The sequence below is a fragment of the Bufo bufo genome, chromosome 3 (genome assembly GCF_905171765.1).
Source record: "Bufo bufo chromosome 3, aBufBuf1.1, whole genome shotgun sequence".
In the NCBI taxonomy this organism is placed as follows: Eukaryota; Metazoa; Chordata; class Amphibia; order Anura; family Bufonidae; genus Bufo; species Bufo bufo.
In genome coordinates, this window is record NC_053391.1 from 558,115,959 (window position 1) to 558,136,256 (window position 20,298).

Genomic DNA, 20,298 nt, shown 5'->3' on the forward strand with positions numbered 1-20,298 from the left:
TCGGGAACGCGCAGCCTCACCCCAACCAATCGGCTTTCTCCAGACTTAAACACGCCCTCTTCCTCCTGAGTAGTTGATTGCGAATTTTTATCGCGAATATCAGCACTATCCCGGTCTGACGGGAGTGCGCACGCAGTGTTCGGGACTGCCCACTACTACGTCCTCCGTCTTCTGTATATAGAAGATGGAGGACACCTAGCAACGCTCTTTTAGCCGCACCACTGGGGGAGGAAAGAACAAGCTGCAATTACTAGATAATTCAATACCTATACAAAAGTATTAACTAGGGAACTAAGGTAAACTTAGTCAGACCAATCCAATTACATAAAAAAAAAGGACAGTTACCCTTTAAATTAAATAATCAAGAGGCGTGTGTGATGGCCATAGTACAGTACTATTGGCTTTACAATTCATTAGCACTTTAGCAAAGAGGGTAATTTTACCAAAATTGACCACAATGTGACAGCTTCATGTTAATTTCCCCAAATCCTGCAGTAGCAGAAGTTCTCTCAGAGAAGACATGGGATAGGAACACATGAAATATTTTCCCCAAGAAAAAGAAAAGAACAGCAGCGAGGGAAGACAACAGTCTCCGAATTCCATCTCCCATGATGCTTTCCTGCCAAGGGCCAAAAGTGACCCATTCGGAGTCCACACAAACCCAATCTCTCTAAATCTCAAATTTCTGCAGGAACAGGAAAATAAAAAGATATCAGTAGTGATTTTGGTATCTGACACTCCTGTCATTTCCATCGTGGAGATTATTCCATCTGAAAACATTTTGCAGACAGAAAAAGGTCACTTGGAAAATCTGTTTTAAATCTATGACGTAAAGATGAATCACCTTAACACTAAATCCCTGTCATGCTGTTTGCTGCACACGTATTCAGCCTAAATCCAGGAGTGCTGCGGTCCGTTTTCTTTTATTTAGCAGAATTATCATGATAAAACATATTAAAACCACAGAGAAAATAAAATATTTAGCAACGACTAAAAGTTGTAGTAGAAGTTGTCAGTGTCGGTTATAGAAAAATCTACGTTTTATTGAAACCTCTCAATGCAAATACGAAGCTATTGGAATTTCATCAGCTGGCCGGCCTCCCAGTGATGTAACTGACAGCAGTAGTGTAGATGGCCACAATGACTTCACTGGGAGCTGCTCCAGTCATTAGAAATAAGGGTGGTGAGACGAGAGCACAATGTGCTCAAATAACCTCTTATTTCATTACAGCAGGTGTCTAGAAATTAAAAGCACAACCCACATGCACGGCTCATAGACGCTAAACTTTCCCACTGGCTTAATACAGTTGCAACGGAAATAATACTATGGCTTTTGTGGTCAGTTTTGACCACCGGAGGACACAGGAGTCATTTTTGCTAGCAACCATTGAATCTTCATTGCACAACACTTCAAACACAGTAAAGAACCAGCTCTTGTGTGTATCGGACATGAATGAAGCATAAGAGCGGAGGAGTCCGATTTCAGCAGCACCCCGTAAGCTCTATGCTGATATATACCACAGTATACGATACTGAATGAGATCCTTATTGAATACAGAATAAATACGACTTGAAATGTATATATGAAATGTTAATAAATAACAAAAGTAATACGAATCAATAATTTAAAAAGGACCCAAACATGGCGTACCCTTCCTCTGAAAAAAACTAAAAGTTCACTCGGTCGGTGTACTAATTTTTCTTGTATGAAGCACTGGAGACCACCTGCCTTAAAAACAAACACAAGAAGCCAAATACATCTCTCAATCTTCAGCAGAGGGAGCTTCCACAGAACATACAGACACAAAACAGCACAGCTCCCAAATCCTTTCTTTACCAACCCTGTCTACAGGGGGTAGATTGCTATGGCATATTCTGCCAAATCTCACAAGTCCTCCCCCACCCAAAATCTCCAAAAGGACAAATAAAGAGCAAGTAACAGCAGCTGGATGAGTCAGAAGAAACACGGCACCCGATAAAAACACCCCAAACCAAAACGGCAAAGTAAGCGAGTGTGGAGCCAGGAGAAGCAGGTGGGATAGGGTGGTCTGCGTCGGTCGCCAACCCCAACCTGCCCTGGCTAAAGAGGGAATTTTGGATGGAGGGGATGGGGAGGAAGAGTCAGGCGCACGCTGGGGAGGCTGAGGTAGGGCCAGGCATCGTTACTTCTTGTTCTTTAGTTGGTTGGCTAGCCAGTCCAGGCCCTCGTAGAGACCATCTCCACTGGTGGCACAGGTGGACTGGATGTACCAGTTGCGATGACGAAGAGAATGAAGGCCCAGTTTGTCTGTGATTTCTGCAGCGTTCATGGCGTTGGGGAGGTCCTGGAAAGAGATTATTTAGAAAGTGATTTAATTAGGGAAATAAAATGGACACGACAGACTCCACATAGAGAGAACTGCACATCAACCAACCTGTTTATTTGCAAAAACAAGCAGTACAGCATCCCGAAGCTCATCTTCTGCTAGCATCCTCATTAACTCTTCCCGTGCCTCATTAACTCGTTCTCTGTCATTACTGTCAACCACAAATATTAACCCTGAAAAAATAGAATGGAAACACATGAATCATGTTTAATTGTCCTAATATAAGTCAGACAATAATTCTTTAATAACCTGGAAATTTTCCATTATTTCTTTTTTACTCCCAGCTCTCCCAAAGCCATAACTTTTTTTTTTTTTTTTCATTCACATAGCTGTATGGGGCTTGTTTTTTGCGGGACAAGAAGCACTTTCTAATGGCCCCATATACGGTTGCATAAAATGTGGTGGGAAGCGGGGAAAAATTCCAAATGGGGTAGAATTATATTTTTTTTAAAAACACAACACCATTCCACCAGAGATTTATGGGGATTTTTTTTACACCATTTCCTATGTGGTAAAACTGACCTGTTACCTTTATTTTCCAGGTCAGTACGATTACAGCTATACCACATATGTATAGTTTTTCTTGCAGTTTAATACTGAAGAAAAAAATTAAAACTCTGAAAAAAAAAAACTAAAACTTTTTTTCTTCATCACCATATTCTGACCCCTGGAACTTTTTTGTAGTTATATGTACGGAGCTGTGTGAGGGCTCATTTTTTGCAGGACGAGCAGTATTTTTCAATGATATAATTTTGTGTATGACTTTCTGATGAAGCGACCAAAAGCAGCAAATTGGGCATCTTGACTGTTTTTCCGCTTTGGAATTTTTAAAAAATATTTTAATAGTATGGACGTTTTCACAGGTGGCGATGCCCATTATGTGTATTTTTTGTTGTTTACATATTTTTATTTACATTTTGGGGAAAGGGGGTAATTAGAATTTTTTTATTTGGGTTTTTTATCTGGGTTTTAGGGCATCCACATGCCGTGGTCACATTTGACCACGGCATCTGAAGGGTTAAAAGTCCATTAGTGCCGGGTGTCTGCTGTATGATCAAAAAGTCATACGTGCCCCAAAATGGTATCAATAAAAACTACAGATCTCTCCACATAAATAGAAATACACAAGAGTTATGGGCGTCAGAATATGGTGATGCACAGAATTTTTTTTGAAAAGCATTAAAACATAGATTTTTGAATTGCTGTAATTGCACTGACCCACAGAAAGAGCTATTGTGTCATTTTACCATGCAGTAAACGTCATATATACGAAACTCTTAAAACAATGGAAGGATAGCATTTTTTTTCCAATTTGAAAATTTTTTATTGGGTAAAAGAAAAGCCCTAATGCTACAGATTTTCTAAATTAAAGTCATTCCCCAACAATGATCATCGCTTACACCTCGTGAAGTCATGAAAAACTGTACACTCTATGTATACAGAATATAACAGCTCACCCTGAGTATTCTGGAAATAATGTCTCCACAGTGGCCGGATCTTGTCTTGGCCACCGACGTCCCACACCGTGAAGCTGATATTCTTGTATTCTACCGTTTCTACATTGAAGCCTGTGAAGAAGAAAATATTACAAGTGTTTGAGATTGATGGTGTAAAGGCAAGTATAAACATTAGAAAACATAAAAGAAATATCACATAAGCAAGAACATGTCTAACAGGTCACCACAGTCTAAGGTGCAGAATAAAGTTTAGCTCCTAAGAAACGGAACATCTAAATATACATCCTGCTTGGTTCTACCTGGAATGGTTGTGGACATGCGTGATACAGATCTACAATATGGCCCTATTACGGTTCATATTGTATCAGTGTTGCATCTGTTTTATGGATCTCTGATATGAATGGACTGGCTTCTAAGGAGAAACAGGAAACACAAAAGATGGGCCCCTTTCACATACGGGTGGGTGGCAGTATGCATGATATATGTAATTTAAACACCTTCCATACACTTCAATTGATGTTTTACATCTGCAAAACGGATAAGAATAGTACATGCTATGTATTTCAAATTGTATATGTTAGAAGTCCGTGTGAATAGTTCCATAGATTAACATTGCATTTTGTTCACATAAAAATTGTAATTAATAAAAAATAATACTGAAGTAAGCAATATTTAAAGGGTATGTACAGTTTTAGTCATAGTTTGACATGTTATTGAGGCACTAGGCATAGTTCTTGAGCTGGGATCGCCTCCTGATTGCTAAAATGAAGGAGCCTCTGCCTGCTCAGCTTAAAATTTCAGGTAGTGCTGTCAGCCTAACCCAAGTTGGTGCTTAGTAGAGCTCATCCTCTTGGATTAAAGGGGTTATCCGATATCTAAAATATCCCCTCCAATGCCCAGGCCCCTTGTATGGATTATACTTACCTGCTCCTCTGCACAGCCGCCACTGCATCTCCCCATCACTTGGATCAAAACATTCGGCGATGGGGGGGAGCAACCAATAGCAGGTGCAGCGGCAACCGTGAAGGAATCAGGAGCGAAGCGGGTGCCGGGGAGCAGGCAAGTATAATCCATACAAGGGGCCCGGGCATTGGGGGTATATTTTAGATATCGGATAACCCCTTTAAAGTCTAGAGACATTTTGGAGACTTTGTTATTGCATCTATTTTATGAAATAAAATATAATTGCAACTGGTTTTATTATTACAAAGTTTTGAACCGTTTGTCTTCTACAGCTTAGAATTGTTGCGATACCAAATTTTTGATTCGGTTTCGATACCATGAAAAAGTATTGCGATACTCGATACCATTCGATACCACGCAAAAAAAAATAAACCCAAAAAGTCACGTGCATTCCGCATTTAAAAAAATGGCGAATCGCGCAGTTTTTATTTATTTTTTCTGTTCCGACGTTCACCGCATAGATTTTTTTAATATTTTAATAGTTTGGACTTTTCTGACGTGGCGATATGTAATATGTTTATTACTTATACATTTTATATGTGAAATTGGGAAAGGGGGTGATTCATACCTAATATTTTGTTGTTTTTTTTTTTTACTTTTTTTTTACACTTTTTATTTAATAACTATTTCCCCCCTTAGGGGCTAGAACCTGGGATTTTTTTCATCCCTTGTCCAATTCACCCTGATAGAGCTCTATTAGGGTGAATAGGACCTCACACTGTCCCTGCTGCCCTGTGCACACAGCATCAGGGATGTTACCATGGCAGCCAGGACTTCAGTAGCGTCCTGGCTGCCATGGTAACCGATCGGAGCCCCAGGATTACACAGCTGGGGCTCCGATCGGAAGCTGCCACTGCACCACCAATGAGGGGGAGGGGAGGGACCCTGTGGCCACTGCCACCAATGATTTTAATACTGGGGGGGTTGAGAGGGGCGGGCGCACTGTGCCACCAATGATTTTAATGGGGTGGGGGGTTGAGGGGGCGCACTGCGCCACCAATGATAATTACCCCTTAATACAGGAGGTGGGTACTGGCAGATCAGCGGCAGTTAACCCCTCAGGTGCCGCACCTGAGGGGTTAACTGCCGCTGATCGCAGCTCCCTGTCAGGGGAAGGGTGCCGGCAATGTGATTCTGCTGCCGGCACCCGCCTCCTGTATTATGTGTTAAAGACTACTTTTCCTGGGTCCAGACTTTAAGTATTAGGCTACACAGAGCGGCGCCCAGCGATGTCCCAGCACTTACTATTAGTCCTGGGCGCTGCTCCGTTCGCCGCAGTGCCCCATTACTGTCTCCTCTCCTGCTCCATATGCTAATTACTATCGGAGCAATGGGGAGGAGACATCAGCTTCTCTAGTGGGCGTTCCTTCTCCCTGGCTGTAGCGCTGTCCAATCGCAGCGCAGGGAGAAGGAACGCCCACTAGAGAAGCTGATGTCTCCTCCCCATTGCTCTGATAATAATTAGCATATGGAGCAGGAGAGGAGACAGTAATGGGGCACAGCGGGTGAACAGAGCGGCGCCTAGTAATAATGGTAAGTGCTGGGACATCGCTGGGCGCGCGCTCTGTGTAGGAAAAGTCATATCATTGGTGGCCCAGTGCACCCGCCCCTCCTCCGCCCCTCCCTCCGTTCATTGGTGGCAGCGGCAGCAGCAGCACAGGGGGGAGGGAGACACTGCTTTCTTCTCCCCTGTGCTGCTGAGAGAACATGAGCGCGCTGACAGCAGCGCGCTAAAGTTCAGAGATACTAGACTGCGCAGCAGCGCAGCCCAGTATCGAAAAAATTGAAATCCCGGTATTGTATCGATACCGGGACAAAAGTATCGATTGGGTATCGAAATTTCGATACCCGCAACAACCCTACTACAGCTTGCATGTTCTTTAATACAATACAAGCTGCTGGATTTGCTCTCTGGCTGTCTTTTCTGTAGCTCTTCTATGTGGTCTCCTGAATGCTCATAAAGCAGACATACGTTTGGATTTAAAGAAGTTCTCCGGGATATACATGCTGATGGCCTAACAGGATAGGTAATCAATATGAGATTGGCAGGGGTCCGACTGCACTGTACGAAGAGGCCGCGGCACTCTGTGAGCCTCTTCCTAGGCCATGTGAAATCACGTTCATCAGTCAAATGGCCAAGGCGCAGCTCAGCTCAGTGAAGTGAAGTGAAAGGGGCTGAGCTGCAATACCAAGCACGAACAAGAGGTCGCAGAGCTCATGGGAGCTCCTGAGGATAGGTCATGAATATGTAAATCCTGGAGAATCCCTTTAAGTTTACGTTATTTAACTGCAAAGAGGTCAGCTTAGATTTGTGTTCAGGAGACCAGAGGGGCTACAGAGTGAGCCGTGAAAGAGCCTAACAGAGAAAATGAGCACTGAATGGCATCCAGCAGCTTGCATATTTAAAACATGCAAGCTGCAGAACACAAACGGTCCAAAATGTTTGCTTAAAGCCAACTGCAAATAGGTTTTCTTTTACGTACAATTAATAAATGTCTGCAAGCGTGTCTGTTTCCTTTACTGTAATTATCTGTTATACAATAACATACATATTATAGTTACATAGTAATTACATAGTTGTTAAGGTTGTCAAAAGACAAAGTCCATCAAGTCCAACCTGTAATCCTGCCATCTTGATCCACAGAACAAATCCCTGGATCAATGTCCATAATATACAGGGTGGGCCATTTATATGGATACACCTTAATAAAATGGGAATGGTTGGTGATATTAACTTTCTGTTTGTGGCACATTAGTATATGTGAGGGGGGAAACTTTTCAAGATGGGTGGTGACCATGGCGGCCATTTTGAAGTCGGCCATTTTGAATCCAACTTTTGTTTTTTCAATAGGAAGAGGGTCATGTGACACATCAAACTTATTGGGAATTTCACAAGAAAAACAATGGTGTGCTTGGTTTTAACGTAACTTTATTCTTTCATGAGTTATTTACAAGTTTCTGACCACTTACAAAATGTGTTCAATGTAGAGTTGTTGCGATACCAAATTTTTGATTCGGTTTCGATACCATGAAAAAGTATTGCGATACTCGATACCATTCGATACCACGCGAAAAAAATAAACAAAAAAAGCCACATGCATTCCTCATTTTTAAAAATGGCGAATCGCGCAGTTTTTATTTTATTTTTTCTGTTCCGGCATTCACCACCTAGATTTTTTTTTTATATTTTAATAGTTTGGACTTTTCTGACGTGGCGATGTAATATGTTTATTTATATATTTTATATGTGAAATTGGGAAAAGGGGGGTGATTTATACTTCATATTTTAGTGTTTTTTTTTTTTTCACTTTTTATTTAATAACTATTTCCCCCCTTAGGGGCTAGAACCTGGGATCTTTCATCCCTTTTCCTATTCACCCTGATAGATCTCTATCAGGGTGAATAGGACTCCACACTGTCCCTGCTGCTCTGTGCTTTGTGCACACAGCATCAGGGATGTTACCATGGCAACCAGGGCTTCTGTAGCGTCCTGGCTGCCATGGTAACCGATCGGAGCCCCAGGCTTACACAGCTGGGGCTCCGATCAGAAGCTGCCACTGCACCACCAATGAGGGGGAGTGGAGAGGTCCCTGTGGCCACTGCCACCAATGATTTTAATACTGGAGGGTTGAGAGGGGCCGGCGCACTGTGCCACCAATGATTTTAATGGGATGGGGGGATTGAGGGGGGGGGCACACTGCACCACCAATGATTTTACCCCTTTATACAGGAGGCGGGTACTAGCAGATCAGCGGCAGTTAACTGCCGCTGATCGCAGCTCCCTGTCAGGGGCAGGGTGCCGGCAATGCGATTCTGCTGCCGGCACCCGCCTCCTGTATGTGTTAAAGACTGACTACTGTATATGAGTCCAGACTTTCACTATTAGGCCACACAGAGCGGCGCCCAGCGATGTCTCAGCACTCACCATTTAGTCCTGGGCGCCGCTCCGTTCGCCCGCAGTGCCCCATTACTGTCTCCTCTCCTGCTCCACATGCTGCTGATTACTATCGGAGCGATGGGAGGAGACATCAGCTTCACTAGTGGGCGTTCCTTCTCCCTGGCTGTAGCGCTGTCCAATCGCAGCGCAGGGAAAAGGAACGCCCACTAGTGAAGCTGATGTCTCCTCCCATCGCTCCGATAGTAATCCTATCATTGGGGGCGCAGTGCGCCCGCCCCTCCTCCGCCCCTCTCTTCTCATTGCCGCCCCTCCTCCACCCCCTCTCTTCTCATTGCCGCCCCTCCTCCGCCCCTCTCTTCTCATTGCCGCCCCTCCTCCGCCCCTCTCTTCTCATTGCCGCCCCTCCTCCGCCCCTCTCTTCTCATTGGTGGCAGCGGCAGCAGCACAGGGGGAGGGAGGACAGCTTCCTTCTCCCCGTGCTGCTGAGAGAGAACATGAGCGCGCCGACAGCAGCGCGCTCATGTTCAGAGATACTAGACTGCGCAGAAGCGCAGCCCAGTATCGAAAAAACGGAAATCCCGGTATCGTATCGATACCGGGACAAAAGTATCGATTGGGTATCGAAATTTCGATACCCGCAACAACCCTAGTTCAATGTGCTGCCCATTGTGTTGGATTGTCAATGCAACCCTTTTATCCCACTCTTCACACACTGATAGCAACACCGCAGGAGAAATGCTAGCACAGGCTTCCAGTATCCGTAGTTTCAGGTGCTGCACATCTCGTATCATCTGAAGGCAATCGCCTATGCTGTGAAGATACGAGATGTGCAGCACCTGAAACTAAGGACACTGGAAGCCTGTGCTAGCATTTCTTCTGCGGTGTTGCTATCAGTGTGTGAAGAGTGGGAGAAGAGGGTTGCATTGACAATCCAACACAATGGGCAGCACATTGAACACATTTTGTAAGTGGTCAGAAACTTGTAAATAACTCATGAAAGAATAAAGTTACGTTAAAACCAAGCACACCATTGTTTTTCATGTGAAATTCCCAATAAGTTTGATGTGTCAAATGACCCTCTTCCTATTGAAAAAACAAAAGTTGGATTCAAAATGGCCGACTTCAAAATGGCCGCCATGGTCACCACCCATCTTGAAAAGTTTCCCCCCTCACATATACTAATGTGCCACAAACAGGAAGTTAATATCACCAACCATTCCCATTTTATTAAGGTGTATCCATATAAATGGCCCACCCTGTAGAATATTATTATATATCAATATTAGAATATATTCTAAATGGTGTATTCAATTGAGGCCAACGTTAGCCCACCGTGCAGCCGGAAGTCTGCTCCGGCCCCATTTACTATAATGGGGTGGGCTGGAGGTCCGGCCGCAGCACGGCAAACATGCCAAGAGTCGGCCGGAATAAAACTACAGGATGCTGCGGTTTTTGTCCAGCAGCCTATCAGCTTGTTTGCCGAGCTGCGGCCGGACTTCTGGCCCACCTCTATTATAGTAAATGGGGCAGGAGCAGACTGCCGGTGGCATGGTGGGCTAGCGTTAGCACGGATCCGGCAGGTGTGAAAGTAGCCTGAATTAGTCTTTTAAGTCTGGAGTTGTAGCGATGGCTTTGACATGGTAATTTGATGGGGCAATCGACTGTCAGCTTATAGAACTAGCTAAAAATATATATATATATATATATATATATATATACACACATACTGTATATATTTTTTTTGGGGGGGTAAATGTATTATTTGTCATGTAGAAAAGTTGAAAATGTTGGCACAAGTCCTGTTTTACATAAAAATTTGCAACTTTTCTCCCGTTTTAATGACTTCCACAAAAAGTGAGAGGATTAGGCCTCATGCACACGACCGTTGTGTGCATCTGCGGCCGTTGTTCCGTTTTCCGTTTTTTTTTCGCGGACCCATTGACTTTCAATGGGTCCGTGGAAAAATCGGAGAATGCACCGTTTGGCTTCCGCGTCCGTGATCCGTTTTTCCAGTCCGTGAAAAAAATAGGACCTGTCCTATTTTTTTCACGGACAACGGTTCACGGACCCATTCAAGTCAATGGGTCCGTGAAAAATCACGGATGCACACAAGATAGTCATCCGCGTCCGTGATCTGTTTTTCCTATCATTTTCAACTTGACTTTTTTTTTCACTTTTCATGTCCGTGGATCCTCCAAAAATCAAGGAAGACCCACAGAAGAAAAAACGGTCACGGAACAACGGAAATCCGTTTTGCGGACCGGAAAAAAAAACGGTCGTGTGCATGAGGCCTTATGGGAAACCTGCATGTGGGAACTCGGAAGCCTGGCATATTCAACAATACACACACCACAAAACTGATGTACATTACACCTGAAAACCACACCAGCTACTTGCTGGTATAGATTTCACTTCCTGGCGCACAAACCTCCTGAGGATGCACCACAGTTACTAAGAGGCATGCCTCTTAATCATTTCGGCACATCATACACCAGTGAGATTTCATATTTTCGGTTCAGTTTTTCCGTATGGCATATACAGTATACAGTAATTACATAAAACAAATTGGGCTGGGCATAACATTTTCAATAGATGGTTTCGCAAAAAACGGAACGGATACGGAAGACATACGGATGTATTTCCGTATGCATTCCTTTTTTTTTGCGGACCCATTGACTTTAATGGAGCCACGGAACGTGATTTGCGGCCAAATATAGGACATGTTCTATCTTTCAACTGAACGGAAAAACGGAAATACAGAAACGGAATGCATACGGAGTACATTCTGTTTTTTTTTTTTGCGGACCTATTGAAATGAATGGTTCCGTATATGGCCCGCAAAACGGAACGAAAAAAAAAACGGTAGTGTGAAAGAGGCCTAAGACTATCAAAAACACTAGCCCTAATAAACCCCCCCCCCCACCCATGTTTTTTAAATTAGTAGAAGCCCTTCATGATCTTTGTGATCAGCCAATTTTATTAGGAAGCACACAAGAAAGTCAGGATCAGTATCGTTATATGAAGACAAAAAGCTTTTCATAGCGCAGAATGGATTTATTACCTCATACTGATTTGTGCAAAACCAAATAAATATTATGTTGACCTTCAGGACCCTGCCATTTTTCACCTTAAGGACCAGGCCATTTTTTGCAAATCTGACATGTGTCACTTTATGTGGTGATAACCTTAACCCCTTAAGGACTTAGGACGTACCGGTACGGCATGGTTCCCGAATCCTTAAGGACCCATGACGTACCGGTACGTCATGGCTTTAATTTGCTATTCCGGCGCCGCGGGGGTTAATCGGAACGGGATTTCGGCTGAAATCATTCAGCCGGCATCCCGTAACAATGCAGGGGGGGGTCATTTGACCCCCCCATATCGACGATCGCAGAAAACCGCAGGTCAATTCAGACCTGCGGTTTTCTGCGTTTCCGGTCCATTCGGGTGTCCTGTGACCCGATGAACCGGAAAAAGACTGCGATCGGTGGCGTAATTATACACCACCTATCGCAGTCCGAGGATTTGGAGAGGCGGCACTGGCCCTGGTGCTGAACGCTGCTGTCCAGGGTGCTGATTGGTGCAGGGGAGAGAGGCGCGAGATTCAAACTTCCTGCGCTCCTCTCTCGCCTCCTCTTCCTGTCCAGCACCCTGACCGTGCAGCACCGTCCAGCGTCCAGCTCCTGAGTCCCCCTAATCGTAGTCCATCACCCTCCTGCACCCATCGCCACCCAGGTAGGTTAGGGTCAGTGAGGGAGAGGCACCGTTAGGAAGGGAAAGAAGGGAAAAGTTAGGAAAAAAAAAAAAACTTTTACTAAACTTTCTTTTCTTTCTTTCTGATCCATCTATCAGACCCCAGACCCCCCCCTGCCACTTGCCCCCCCCACCAGCCCCCCACCACCACCAGCCCCCCCACCCCCCACCCTTCCCCCCACCAGCCCCCACCTCACCACCCCGGATTTTGCTGGCAATCCTGGAATCCAGATTCCCACAGTGGGGTTTACTGAAATTGACTATTTTAGTTTTTTTTTCAGTAACCCACTGGTGAATCTGATGGTGGAGCAGACGAATCTGTATGCCCAACAGTTCGTCGCTCAAAACCCAGGCTCATTTTTGGCTAGACCCGGTGGCTGGACGCCGGTCAGTGCAGCCGAGATGAGGACATTTTGGGGCCTCGTGCTGCATATGGGTCTAGTCCAAAAACCCAGTGTCAGACAATACTGGAGTGGGGACGTCCTATACCAGACCCCACTGTACAGTATGGTTATGACACGTCCCCGGTTTGAGGCCATCCGGAAATGTCTGCATTATTCCGATAATGCAGCATGTCCACCCCGAGGTGATCCTGCCTATGACCGGCTGTATAAGATACGGCCGGTCATCGATCACTTTGGGGCCACATTTCAGCAGGCCTACGTACCTGGAAGGGAGGTCGCGGTTGATGAGTCTCTCGTTGCGTTCAAGGGGAGACTCAGTTTCCGCCAATATATTCCCACAAAGCGGGCGAGGTATGGCGTGAAGCTTTACAAAATTTGTGAGAGTACCTCAGGGTACACTTACAAATTTCGTGTGTACGAGGGGCGAGATTCCCGGATTCAACCCCCAGAATGTCCCCCCACTCTGGGTGTTACCGGGAAACTCGTGTGGGACCTTATGTACCCACTGCTGGATAACGGTTACCACTTGTACGTGGACAACTTTTATACCAGCATTCCCTTGTTCAGGTCCCTTGCCGCCAGATCCACGTTCGCTTGTGGGACCGTGCGGAAAAATCAACGCGGCCTCCCTGCCCACCCCCTCCAGGTACCTATCCCCAGGGGTGAGACCCGTGCACTTACCAGTGGAAACCTGTTGCTGGTCAGATATAAGGACAAGAGGGATGTCCTTATGCTGTCCACAATCCACGGTAACAGCACCACCCCAGTCCCTGTGCGAGGTACCGCGGCAACGGTCCTCAAGCCCGATTGTATCGTCGACTACAATCGGTATATGGGAGGAGTTGATCTCTCTGATCAAGTCCTCAAGCCATATAATGCCATGCGCAAAACCCGGGCATGGTACAAAAAAGTTGCGGTCTACTTGGTACAGGTTGCCATGTACAACTCTTTTGTACTATCCCGAAGCGCTGGCAGCACAGGGACATTCCTCCAATTCTATGAGGCAGTCCTCAAAGACCTGATCTTTTCGGACCGGGAAAGAGCAGGCCGGAGTACCTCGGGAATTGGAGGCGCCCGGATCGTCCCTGGCCAACCTTTTCCAGGTGTGGTCCCCCATACTGGAAAGAAGGGACGAACCCAAAAAAGATGCAGAGTGTGTCACAAGAGGGGGATACGGAAGGACACCACTACTCAATGTGACACGTGCCCCGATCATCCGGGCCTCTGCATTATCAATTGCTTCAGGGAGTATCACACTTCCATGGAGTACTACATTTTTATAATCCCCAAAAGTCCACTACAGAACATAAAAAACTATGGCTCTCAGACTTTGGAGACAGGGAAACAATTTTTTTTTCCCCAAAAAAATATTAGTTTTAGAGCAGGCATCCTCAAACTGCGGCTCTCCAGATGTTGTAAAACTATAACTCCCAGCATGCCCAGACAACCTACAGCCATCAGCAGGGCATGGTGGGAATTGTAGTTTTACAACATCTGGAGGGCCGCAGTTTTTAGGATGCCTGCTTAGTGTCTCCAAAGTCTGAGAGCCATACATATTGGGCATCGTCGCGTGCGTAAAAGTCGTCGCTATAAAAATAACTTTTGACCAAACGCCTCGGATGAACGGTGTTAAAAATATAAAATAAAAACGGTGCCAAAACACCCATTTTTGGGCAAAATTTCCATTTGAATCCTTTTTGCCGGTAATAAAGCAAGGGTTAACAGCCAAACAAAACTCAATATTTATGGCCCTGATTCTGTAGTTTGCAGAAACACCCCATATGTGGTCGTAAATGGCTATATAGCCGCACGGCAGGGCATAAAACGAAGGGAACTCCAAACGGTTTCTGGAAGGCAGATTTTGATGGACAGTTTTTTTTTTGACACCATGTTCCATTAGAAGCCCCCCCTGATGTAGCCTAGACTAGAAACTCCAAAAAAGTGACCCCATCTAAGAAACTACACCCCTCAAGGTATTCAAAAGTTACTTTACAAACTATGTTAACCCTTTAGGTGTTCCACAAAACTAAATAGCGAATGTAGAAACAATTTTTAATTTTTTTTTTTGTTACATTGCCTCAAAAAAGAGTAATGAAGAGCAACTAAAAATCATATTTACCCCTAAAATAGTCCCAAAACAACAACCACCTGATCCCGTAGTTTCCTAGATGGGGTCACTTTTATGGAGTTTCTACTCTAGGGGTGCATCAGGGGGCTTGAAAGGGTTCATGATGTAAATAAACCAGTCCAGCAAAATCTGCCTTCCAAAAACCATATGACGTTCCCCTTCTTCTATGTCCTGCCGTTTAGCCAAATAGTAGTTTACGACCACATATGGGGTGTTTCTGCAAACTACAGAATCAGGGCAACCCATTTTAAGTTTTGTTTGGCAGTTAACCCTTGTTTTACTCCTGGAATAAATTGATTATATTGGAAAATTTTCCAAAAAATAGAAATTTCTAAATTGTTTCTTCATCTGTCAATAACTCTTGTGGAACACCTAAAGGGTTAACAAAGTTTGTAAACCCAGTTTTGAATACCTTGAGGGGTGTACTTTCTTAGATGGAGTCACTTTTTTGAAATTTCTATTCTAGGGGTGCAACAGGGGGCTTCAAATGGGACATGGTAAAAACAAAACCAGTCCTGCAAAATCTGCCTTCCAAAACCCATATGGTGTTCCCCTCCTTCTATGTGCTCCCGTTTGGCCAAACAGTAGTTTACGACCACATATGGGGTGTTTTTGCAAACTACAGAATCAGGGCAACCCATTTTGAGTTTTGTTTGGCAGTTAACCCCTGTTTTACTCCTGGAAAAAATTGATTATATTGGAAAATTTTCCAAAAAATTGAAATTTCTAAATTGTTTCTCCATCTGCCAATAACTCTTGTGGAGCACCTAAAGGGTTAACAAAGTTTGTAAACCCAGTTTTGAATACCTTGAGGGGTGTACTTTCTTAGATGGAGTCACTTTTTTGAAATTTCTATTCTAGGGGTGCAACAGGGGGCTTCAAATGGGACATGGTATAAACAAAACCAGTCCTGCAAAATCTGCCTTCCAAAACCCATATGGTGTTCCCCTCCTTCTATGTGCTCCCGTTTGGCCAAACAGTAGTTTACGACCACATATGGGGTGTTTTTGCAAACTACAGAATCAGGACAACCCATTTTGAGTTTTGTTTGGCAGTTAACCCCTGTTTTACTCCTGGAAAAAATTGATTATATTAGAAAATTTTCCAAAAAATTGGAATTTCTAAATTGTTTCTCCATCTGCCAATAACTCTTGTGGAGCACCTAAAGGGTTAACAAAGTTTGTAAACCCAGTTTTGAATACCTTGAGGGGTGTACTTTCTTAGATGGAGTCACTTTTTTGAAATTTCTATTCTAGGGGTGCAACAGGGGGCTTCAAATGGGACATGGTATAAACAAAACCAGTCCTGCAAAATCTGCCTTCCAAAACCCATATGGTGTTCCCCTCCATCTATGTGCTCCCGTTTGGCCAAACAGTAGTTTACGACCACATATGGGGTGTTTTTGCAAACTACAGAATCAGGGCAACCCATTTTGAGTTTTGTTTGGCAGTTAACCCCTGTTTTACTCCTGGAAAAAATTGATTATATTGGAAAATTTTCCAAAAAATTGAAATTTCTAAATTGTTTCTCCATCTGCCAATAACTCTTGTGGAGCACCTAAAGGGTTAACAAAGTTTGTAAACCCAGTTTTGAATACCTTGAGGGGTGTACTTTCTTAGATGGAGTCACTTTTTTGAAATTTCTATTCTAGGGGTGCAACAGGGGGCTTCAAATGGGACATGGTATAAACAAAACCAGTCCTGCAAAATCTGCCTTCCAAAACCCATATGGTGTTCCCCTTCTTCTATGTGCTCCCGTTCGGCCAAACAGTAGTTTACGACCACATATGGGGTGTTTCTGCAAACTACAGAATCGGGGCAACCCATTTTGAGTTTTGTTTGGCAGTTAACCCTTGTTTTACTCCTGGAAAAAATTGATTATATTGGAAAATTTTCCAAAAAATTTAAATTTCAAAATTGTTTCTCCATCTGCCATTAACTCTTGTGGAAGACCTAAAGGGTTAATAAAGTTTGAAAAAACAGTTTTGAATACCTTGAGGGGTGTAGTTTCTAGAATGGGGTCATTTTTGGGAGGTTTCTATTATCTAAGCCTCACAATATGACTTCAAACCTGAACTGGTCCATAAAAAGTGGGATTTTGAAGATTTCTGAAAATTTCAAAATTTGCTTCTAAACTTCTAAGCCTTGTAACATCCCCAAAAAATAAAATATCATTCCCAAAATGCTGCAAACATGAAGTAGACATATGGGGAATGTAAAGTCATCACAATTTTTGGGGGTATTACTATGTATTACAGAGGTAGAGAAACTGAAACTTTGAAATTTGCTAATTTTTCAAAATTTTCGGTAAAAATTTTATTTTTTTATGCAAAAAAATTAACTTTTTTGACCCAATTTTAGCAGTGTCATGAAGTACAATATGTGACGAAAAAACAATCTCAGAACGGCCTGGGTAAGTCAAAGCGTTTTAAAGTTATGAGCACTTAAAGTGACACTGGTCAGATTTGCAAAAAATGGCCAAGTCCTTAAGGTGAAATAGGGCCGAGTCCTTAAGGGGTTAAATCGCTTTTACTTATCCAAGCCATTCTGAGATTGTTTTCTCGCCACATATTATACTTCATGACAGTGGTAAATTTGAGTCAAAATATTTCATTTTTATTTATAAAAAAAAAAAAAATACCAAATTTACCAAAAAATTGGAAAAATTCGCAATTTTCTAAATTTTTATTTCTCTGCTCTTAAAACAGATAGTGATACCTCCTAAAATAGTTACTGTATTACTTTACATTTTCCATATGTCTACTTCATGTTTGGATCATTTGTAAATTACATTTTCTTTTCTTGGGACGTTAGAAGGCTTAGAAGTTTAGAAGCAAATCTTAAAATTTTTAAGAAAATTTCCAAAACCCAATTTTTAAAGACCAGTTCAGATCTAAAGTCACTTTGTGAGACTTGCATAATAGAAACCACCCATAAATGGCCTTATTTTAGAAACTACACCCCTCAAGGTATTCAAAACTGATTTTACTAACTTTGTTAACCCTTTAGGTGTTCCACAAGAATTAAAGTAAAATGGAGATTAAATTTCAGAATTTCACTTTTTGGCAGATTTTCCATTTTAATCCATTTTTTCCAGTAACAAAGCAAGGGTTAACAGCCAAACAAAACTCAATATTTATTACCCTGATTCTGTAGTTTACAGAAACACCCCATATGTGGTTGTAAACTGCTGTACGGGCACACAGCAAAGCGCAGAAGGAAAGGAACGCCATATGGTTTTTGGAAGGCAGATTTCACTGGGATAGTTTTAAGTTGCCATGTCACATTTGAAGAACCCCTGATGCACCCCTAGAGTAGAAACTCCCCCAAAAAATGACCCTATTTTGGAAACTACGGGATAAGGTGGCAGTTTTGTTGGTACTATTTTAGGGTACATATGATTTTTGATTGCTCTATATTTTTTGTGAGGCAAGGTAACAAAAAATAGCTGTTTTGGCACCGTTTTTATTTTGTTACTTACAATGTTCATCTGACAGGTTGATACTGACGTGACAATACCAAATATGACCTTTTTTTGGTTGTTTGTTTCAGTTTCACATAATAAAGCATTTAAGGTGACAAAAAATTGCTTTTTTTTTTTTTACGGTGTTCACCTGAGGGGTTAGTTCATGTGATATTTTTATACAGCAGGTTCTTACAGATGTGGCGATACCTAATATGTATACTTTTTTTCATTTATTTAAGTTTTACACAATAACAGCATTTTTTAAACAAAAAAAATCATGTTTTAGTGTCTTCATATTCTGAGAGCCATAGTTTTTTTTTTTTTTGCCCGATTGTTTTATGTAGGGGGTGATGGTTTTATTGGTACTATTTTGGGGGGCATACGCCTTTTTGTTCGCTTGGTGTTGCACTTTTTGTGATGTAAGGTGACAAAAAAAAATATTGTTTTAGCACAGTTTTTATTTTATTTTTTCTACGGCATTCAGGTGAGGGGGTGGATCATGTGATATTTTTGTAGAGCTGGTTGTTACGGACGCCGCAATACCCAATATGTCTGTTTTGTTAGTTTTTTTCCTATTTTTTTTTTTTTTCAATTTTATGTGTTTTATTTTGGTATTTTTTATATTTTTTTTACTTAAAACTTTATTTTTTTATTATGAAAAACACTTTTTTTAACTTTTTTTTTGTTTCACTTCTGCTGTCTGATCCCCTCTGCAATGCATTACAATACAACCCAGCCTAAGGGCTGGATCTCACAGGCTTCCGTAGAAGGCAAGCTCCGAATCTGTCACCAGGAAATTCACTGTTAAACCAGACACAATGTCTTGTAGGGTCAGCTCAGCTGAATGTACAGGTGCATCTCAATTAATTAGAATATCATCGAAAAGTTAATTTATTTCAGTAATTAAATTCAAAAAGTAAAATTCATATATTCTATAGATTCAGTACACACAGAGTGATCTACTTCAAGTGTTAATTTATTTTAATGTTGATTATGGCTAACATCTAATAAAAACTCAAAAGTTAGTATCTCAGAAAATTACAATACTGTGAAAAAGTTCAGTCTCGTACACTCATGGTGTCACACTCTAATCAGCTGTAATCAATACAAAACACTTGCCGAGGTTTCCTAAGCCTTTAAATGGTCCCTAGGTCTGGTTCAGTAGGCTACACAATCATGAGGAAGACTTCTGACTTGACAGTTGTCCAGAAGACAGTCATTGACACCCTCAACAAGGAGGGTAAGCCACAAAAGGCGATGCTAAAGAAGCTGGCTGTTCACAGAGTGCTGAGTCCAAGTATATTAATGGAAAGTTGAGTGAAATTAAAAAGTATGGTAGAAAAAAGGTGCACAAGCAACAGGGATAACCGCAGCCTTGTAAGAATTGTCAAGAAAAGGTCATTCAAGAATTTGGGGGAGATTCACAAGGAGTGGGCAGTGGCTGGAGTCAGTGCTTCAAGAGCCACCACACACATACCCAAGACATGGAATACAACAGTCGCATTTCCATTCAATAGAGAATCTATGGGGTCAGTGCTCCAGACTAGAAAAAAATACCTAGTAGCCATTGGCTCCTGAACTGAAAAATTTAGGAGCCAAATCGAAACCGAATCAAAATTTTGGTATCGTGACAACGCTACAACGATCAGATTGGCGTAGAGTTGTTTAGATACCAAAATTTTGATTCGCTTTCGTCACCATAAAAAAGTATTGCGATACTCATTACCGCGCAAAAAAAAAACACACCAAAAAAAGCCGCGTGCATTTCGCATTTTATGAAACGTTCGGCCCATAATAGAACAGTCCTATCCTATTTTTTGGGGTGACAAGGTGACAAAAAAATGGCAAATGCCATTTTTTATAA

At 42.6% G+C, this 20,298-nt stretch overlaps 1 protein-coding gene across 1 annotated transcript in view; it reads right to left on the bottom strand.

The window, feature by feature from the left end:
* Nucleotides 1–215: 215 nt before the first annotated feature.
* ARF3 (ADP ribosylation factor 3) overlaps nt 216–20,298 on the bottom strand; it is a 45,523-nt gene continuing 25,440 nt past the window's right edge. The window contains exons 3-5 of the mRNA XM_040425523.1: nt 3,824–3,934; nt 2,415–2,539; nt 216–2,324 (exon numbers count right to left, since the gene is read on the bottom strand). Coding sequence (XP_040281457.1) covers nt 2,163–2,324; nt 2,415–2,539; nt 3,824–3,934 — 398 coding nt within the window. The 3' untranslated portion in view covers nt 216–2,162. The remainder of the gene's footprint in view (nt 2,325–2,414; nt 2,540–3,823; nt 3,935–20,298) is intronic.